The 7,856-nt window shown below is 34.9% G+C and overlaps 1 protein-coding gene across 1 annotated transcript in view; it reads right to left on the bottom strand.

Moving 5' to 3' along the window:
* Positions 1-522: 522 nt before the first annotated feature.
* Positions 523-7,856, bottom strand: part of LOC114818710 (lipoxygenase homology domain-containing protein 1) — a gene marked incomplete at its 3' end in the record, with an annotated part of 103,062 nt that continues 95,728 nt past the window's right edge. Inside the window, exons 29-31 of the mRNA XM_029085727.1 lie at positions 5,306-5,547; positions 2,298-2,424; positions 523-671 (exon numbers count right to left, since the gene is read on the bottom strand). Of these exons, the coding sequence (XP_028941560.1) occupies positions 523-671; positions 2,298-2,424; positions 5,306-5,547 (518 nt within the window). The remainder of the gene's footprint in view (positions 672-2,297; positions 2,425-5,305; positions 5,548-7,856) is intronic.

Below are 7,856 nucleotides of genomic sequence, written 5' to 3'. Positions count from 1 at the left end.
CTCACTCCTGTACAGTGAGTGAATGACTCCCTTGGTAGACCTAAGAAAACTACGGACAGTAGTGACTGACTGTCTGGAGAGAGATCAAGAGCCAGACTGAAGGGCAAACTGGCAGTGGAAAGGCAAAAGCCAGGGAAAGGAGCCTTAGCCTGAAGAGTGGCATGGGAAGAAAGGAGGCATTAAAGGACATGGTGTCTATAGTGAAGCAAATATGCAGGAAAACCACTCACATGTCACTGAAGACATTCAATATTGGCAAATGGAAGCTAAAAGCACTTAATATAGTCACTTTATTATATTTTTTTATATTATATTTATATTTATCCATATTGTTAACGTCAGCTGCATAAGCATCAGTATCTCCCACATAAGATAGATAGAGATATCCACAGATACATGCATTTACAATCACAGAGCATCACAAACTGGACTGCATAGACTCTAAACTACTTCCATTTAGTCTGGGTTGTTCCACTGGACTGGGTTCTAAAAGTGCAAAATATGCAGAAATAGTAAGCATACCTTTCCTTTAGTGAAATCATCATCTCCTTTTCTGATTAGCTTTCTTCTACCAGTATCTCCTAAAAGACCTTGCAGCATGACGTAAACATCTGCATCTGTTCCTGACCCAGGGGATGCTCCAGTGGTGACATACAGAACATAGCTTTTCACTGTTGGCAAGGAGAGATCAAAGGTTTATCAAAGCTTAATCAGTTAAAAAACATGTTATTCAATAAATTGCTACTATTATATTTTCTTTTTTGGTCCTGCCCAGAGTAATCAAAAAGCCAAATAATATTATAATGCTTAAAAAAGTACATAGAAGCATTGTAATAAACATTTAAGAACCACTATTATAAGGAATAATAAGCGAAATAGTTTGTGAGTGGGCCTGAAACACGGGAAGAAGAGAAAATGAAAGAAAAATAACCACATCACAAATTGGTATAAAAACATGTAAATGTTGCTCTACCACACACTTGCATGCATTTAAATATGTAACACTCCTGTGAAAGAGTTCCTAGGCTATGGACGATTCTAAATTACTCAAAAAGCACATCGCTGCTCTGAGCCTTAAGGAGTTCATATGAAGCTGAACTCTGTCAGAAAGATGGCAACTTTTGTACTTCCTCTGGATCATGGTCCAGTCAGTGGCTGGACGCTCCACACGCCAACAATTGCAGTTATTGGCCGCAGCAGAGGATTTCAAGAAATGTTGTGTATTCTCTGACATGTTGCCTTACTTACAGCTCTTCTGCTGGGCATTTCTTAGATGACTGTTTATGTTAAGTACCTGTTTGTACTTTCAGAGAAATGTGTAACACACTGGTGATCCGGCCCCCAAAATAAGAAAGAAGCCACATCACCAAAACATTCAATCGAGAAAATAAATATGGGGAGAAGATAAAGAAAACAGTATCTGCCCTCATGTTAAACGCTCCAACAGAAAGAGGAGGAGGATTTGTAGAGGTTTAAATATCTGTGCTCCTACAGAAGAAAAAAAAAAAAAGTATTTAAAAGACAAAAAGCTTTCTCAGGGAATGCCTCACAGCAGTACTCTTCTCAAATTCATATTCAAGGACCTTCTGCCCAAGTGCTTTTATTGAGACTAGCTTGGGAAGCACAGCTGAAAAGGCAAGGCAAGCTCAGATTACTTGGGCTATTGTTCTAAACTCAGCTCCTGGGAAACACTTGGAGAAGACTGGAATATTCTTGAAGTGGAATATCCATTTAGGACAAGAACTCTTGCATTCTTCACTGATTTTGGTTATAAAACCTCTTAAGAAACACAGAGTAAACTAAAAAAATATCCAGTCTTGAGGTGACCAAGGCACAACCCGCATGAAGGATTTTCATGACATATAACTGCTAGGTCACAGAAGAAGAAGAATGCCTGAAATTCTAGGAACACAAACAGATGAGCTTCTGTTGTGAGGTTTTATACTACAAGAGTTATTTCCTCTGGATTTCCTTTGTTTCCTCTGGGAGAGAACCAAATCATATTATTGAGAAAAATCTGAACTCTAAGTACTGTTCAAAACTTTTGTACTATTTTCAGTGCTGTATGCTTGCTCTTTTATGTGTCATAAACTGATATCAATCAGACTTGAATACACAATGCTCAGTTACAGGGACTGAGATGGTTTTTTTTTAAAACACTGAAGTGGATTGGACCTAGCCATGCATCACTAGCTAAAATGAATAGAAAATATCTACTAAATCCCTTGCACTCCTCTGAAAATCTTAGCCATCACAACTGACCAAATCTTTTCCAGTGTTTCTGATTTGTGACAAACCTGCTGGAAAAGGAGAGCCAGCTGTGAGAACTGGAAGCTCAGCCACTCTTCCTCCTTCTTCATCTGCAAAGTTGTGATGAAATGGAAATTCTAGAACATTTTTACTTTCTCTGTGTTGAAGCTTTACCTTAGCAAAGAGCAAAAAAAAATACCTTCAGCATCTGTTGTGCTCTAATGGAAGTTATAGCAAAAGACATACTATTAAGCAGCTATGACACATAATCTCAACATTAAAAAGAACAACTAAATTTTTCTAAAATGTTTTTGGTTTTTTTTTTAAAGCATACTTTTAAAAGAGAAGGAGCATATATTTTTCCCAATTAAAAATAATTAAAACAGAATAACTTTCACACAGGATTGCCTCGATTGGAAAAGATTATCAAGATTTAAGATTATCAAGTCCAGTTGTTAACTTCACACTGACAAATCCCCAGCTAAACCATGTCCCTAAGCACTATGTCTACACGGCTCTTAAATACCTCTAGGGATGGGGACTCCACCAGCATCCTGGGCAACCTGTTCCAATATCTGATAACCCTTTCAGTAAAGAAATTCTTCCTAATATCCAATCTAAACTTCCTTTGGTGGAACTTAAGGCCATTTCCTCTTGTCCTATCATTTGTTACTTGGTTGAACAGATCGACCCCCACCTCTCTACAATTAAAATGTTGTCAGCATTATTGCTGTAGAGACTGTAGTAAGGGAAAAATATATTTGCAATGGTTCAAATGTAACCTATTCATCCAGCATATGGAAGAAAAAGAAGTGTTGATATGCCCATTTCAGCTTCAGAGAAATGTCAATATGCCACAACATTTTTCAGTGCAGAATGTTTTCTCATTCTAAGTAACAAGAGAATGAAAGATAAGTGTTTCTGGGAAAAACTGAAAAACAAATTAAGAATGTTTTATGGTGTGCATATATATCTGTACATACATATCACATGAATATATACAGTGTGTTACTAAACATTTTTAATCTCTATGAAATTCTGTATGTAAAGTAATAAAAGAGTGATCCTGAGCTAAGTAGCTTAGTCTTACTATAAGAAAACATATTTTAATAATGGCATGTCTTACACTATGGTACTACCAGCTACACTGAGATATTAAGTCCCATTTTCTAAACTTTTTAAAGCTACACTTGATAACATATTTGAAAATATGTTGCAGGAAGTAACCATGCTTTGAACAGGGCACAGAAAATTCACTCACTTATTTCTTCATGACCTAACTCACCAAAATAACCAAACCCTTAACTCAGTAAGCTCAACCATCTTTGGTTAGCAGTTGTCACTGGGACATGATAACATTATTTTTGTCTTCAAAAGACAATTATTTTTTGTTATGACAGAAACATTGAAAAGATTTTTTTAAATTAAGTGGAAAGTATAATATTGATATACTTTCCCTTTTATACTATCATTTACATTCCTGAACAGTTTCTTGAAAATCAGATTTCATTTACTGTGCTTTATTTCTTCAAGAAGTGAAAGAAACAAGAATAAAGATATTAGCTATTATATACTCCAGAAATAAAGCAAATCTTAATTAATTTTGTTCTGGACATTATTTTATAATTATTTCCATTTTCCTCAAAAACATCAAGAGAATGATTTTGCAGTTACAGTTATAAAAGTGAATTCTGAATCTAAATATGGAATCTAAATATGGAATTCAACCGACTACACCTGCACTTACTTGTGATAGCAGGGGGAAATCTCGGATTCTGTGAAGTGCAATCTTGTAAAGTCAAAATAAAATACCATAGAAATTACCATCCTGGTTCTAACCAGCAGTGTAAATCGATTGGTAACCTGTCTTTAATAACAGATATTATCTGCAACCTCTTATACCAACCTAGCTATTTCACACAAGGATTCAATCAGTCATGCTACAAAATCCGTGGCATAACAGAGAAAATGTCTTTGTAAAACCCCAATAATTTGCATATACTCCAAAGCAATGAAAATTGTATTTCCTTTCTCTTTCTAATCCTACCTAATGTAAATGTGCATCCTTTCTTTATCTATATAAATGATAACGATTTTCTCCTAACTCAGCTTTGAGTCATTGTTCTGAGCTAATGATGCAAAGCAGGTTAATAGGTGTCACTGTTTTCAACTGCCAAGTTTCCATACTGAAATTTTTAGTGTGATCCACTGTATCCTACAATATCCAAGAAGCAGTCTAAATTTTATCAAGAGATTGGTTAGATGACTATTTCATCTGCCTACCAGTTAAATGTCAGGGGGTTCTGCTCACTAACATCTTGTACTGGACAGGAAAATTATTTTTTTTCTCCAATAAACACATTCTCCAGTGTTTAATGAGAAAAAAATACAAACATTAATGGGCAAAAGTGTGTCTGTAATTTGAAAAAAAGATTATTCTTTCCCTTAGACTTCTTTTTATTTTGCCAGCATAAGAGGATGAAAATCTTTTTTGTATGTGAAGTGCCACAGCAATTTCAGTGCAACGTCAGATTTCAGCTTCAGCATCCTGGACATCAGAAGAAAGATTGTCAATTATTCACTTTTTTTTTTTTTTTTTCCACATGCTAACTTAAAAGGCAGATATTTTCATCAAAAGGCATTCCTAGTGTCTGGCATAATTATTTGTCCTGGATCATTGGGTCTACAACATGTAACAGCTGATTTGTAGTTACGTAAATCCTGCAATGTGTGCCAGTGGCTACCGTTCTGAAAAGAGACTACTGATGGTACATCTATATATATGCCCTCCAAACACCCACCTAAATTTACAACATTTTTGTTATCCTATAACTATCCTCTATATCCTATATAGCTATCCTAACAAGCATTTTGAGCACTCTCTTAAGTTATCACTCTACGAGTGTTGTTACCAGATGCACTTGCTTTTGTAAATTAAAAATTACATAATTTCAGACAGAACTGGATATTGGAAGCAGTAACCATCCAATATGAAAAACAGGAGAATTTTACCATAAATACACAATCTGTAATTGCTTTAGCTTTTATTTTTTACCTCATGGCAATGCCAAGTTTCTCCTTCTCCATCTTCTTCAATTTCTAGGCGGACTTTGAATATAGTATTGAATTTCTTACTTAGTTCAATTGAAGTCTCATAGATCTGCTTTTTTTTAAGGGATCCTTTGGGCAGTGTGACTGAAGTACAGGTACCTTTTTCATCACAAACAGTTAGAAACATTTTAGGATTCATGTAACTAGAAGAAATATCACTAGTTGTGACAAGGACATCCCAAGTCCCTGTTGAAACAAAACAGTAGATAAAAATTAATGGGTTTATTGAATATCCAAAATAATACAGCAATTTGTAATAGGTTGGATTAGCGAGTGACGAGCAATCCATTCCCACCTTTGCACTGAGCTAAAATATTGCCACATAATAGGTTCACTCTTTATCACTGATTTAGTGAGAAGCAGATTTGGACACCAGCCCTCTGTAATGCTAGCTAACCCTTTAGAGAGGGACCAGTCCAGTAGCACTATGCAGATAAGACTGCCAGTTCCATATTAGAGAGGTATGATGAGCCATGCCAATCTGTTGATTTTTTCCCCTCATAGATGTCTCCTCTGTTCATTTTAATTGTTTTTTTAATCACTATTCACCACTCAAAAGCAGCACTTTATTTTCTAATAGATAGTACTAGTTATCAGGTTTGCCTTTGGTCGAGGGAGGGTATTTTTTTCAATTTAACTTTTTGAGGAGCTACTTAAAATGGAAAGTTAAAATTTGCTACATATATTCTATAACAAGACGTTGATAGGATAAACTGGTTCAGATCTCGAAATGTGCTATTTTTATCACAGATCACCAAAATTATCATGTCAGCAAAGTACAGAACTTTATCCACTTCATCTGTAAAGAAGCGACGTTTGGCAAGAGATAAAAAATAGTTCTATATAACGGCACATAGATTTGCTTGCTTTAGAGACACAGAAAACTCTCAAACCCAGCAGTTTTACTTTACAGGGAGGGGAGAAGAAGGAAAAATTACATTGAAAATAATAGTAGCTCATGTTCAATGTAAAGGTCTAGTTTGAAGCACTTAAGTTTTTTAAACATTCTAGATGGATTTGTAGTCATCTGAAAGCTCATAAGGACTGTAGATTGACATCAAGTAGGCTCCTTAGTAACTTTTGTAACGCTATCCTGAATGAATATTTAGTTAAACCTCCAATCAACAAGACAGTTTTCAGGATCAGAGAATTGTACCCATCAAAAAAGTCCCACTGATTTAGCTAGCTTTAACATGTTCATTCATGTTAATAGAATATACTGAAAATTCAGGGCTATCAAAACCACATTTTTAATTTTTAAAAATCATTACTCTACAGAGAATTATACCCATGAAAAACTGGAAGTAAAATGAAAATTTATCATATTCCCTGTGACATAATCCAGGAGCTTTTTAGTCCTTAAGTACTCAAAATGCTAAGCCTTTGAACTATCAATGCATAGCTGCCTAGGAAGAATGGAAGGACTATCTCTGTTGGATCATACACTGCTATTACATGTTAACTATACTGTATAATCTCTGACAAAGTTGTCAAGATCTAATTTAAAAGCAGCTACATTAAGCTTCTTTCCTTCTTTTTAGTTAAGTCTAAAAGAGAGCTATGCTAAAAATGCAGTCTTTCTTTCTCAAAAATCTTTTAATTTTCACAGAATGACATTAAGGACTGCTGAAAACCATTTGTTTTTATGACTCTGTCTATTAGCTTAAATAACTCTTTTCCCTCCTTGATGACCAAGCTTTCTTTAATTTGTCAGATCATAACTGTGTCCATTTTGAGCATTTAATTTGCTAGTTTGAATACACCAAGTTTTGTAAATATCTTTTCACAACAAAGACTTGACATATTCCCAGTCATCATATCTTCTTTACAGCTATTCCAGCTTGAACTAGTTCTTCTGGACAGAGATGACCACAACTGAACACAGCATTCCCAGTGAAATATCACTGTTTCTCCATAGTGGCATTAATTCTTTTCTGTCTTCACTGATAATGCATACACAGATTGTGGGGTCACAATTACTTTACTCACAGCCTTGTCACATTATTGTCTCAAAAATTATCATGTGATCATATAACAAATTCAGGTATTTTTCCTAGTCATATCCAGCTGATGCACTCTTGTAGCAGAAATCATTACAAGACATCCAATACAATTTTTAGATTCTTAGCTACTACTTAGTTCTTAATTTCCCCCAAAAAATAGAAGGAACTTAGGAACCCATACCAGAATTAAGAGCACAAATACTTAGTTCGTTTTATGCCTAATTGTATTCAAGCTTTGTGTTACATAATTAATTTTCATTGCTTTCCTCCAGTTCATATAGTTTATCTCACAACCTCTTAATCTCCTGACAGTACTCTCAGCTTTGTAGCACCAAGATTTCATCAGCGTATTCATTTTCCCTTCTCCAGCTCTTTACAATTCTGCCTTTTACTACTACTTTCTACTTTCTTATTATTACCTAATAATTTCCCATAAAGCACATAAAATTTAGTACTGAAATTTAGACAGATTAGATGTCATTACACTTCTTT

Source organism: Antrostomus carolinensis, unplaced genomic scaffold, assembly GCF_000700745.2.
Source record: "Antrostomus carolinensis isolate BGI_N321 unplaced genomic scaffold, ASM70074v2 scaffold1677, whole genome shotgun sequence".
NCBI lineage: Eukaryota > Metazoa > Chordata > Aves > Caprimulgiformes > Caprimulgidae > Antrostomus > Antrostomus carolinensis.
This window is presented reverse-complemented; position numbering and strand designations above follow the sequence as displayed.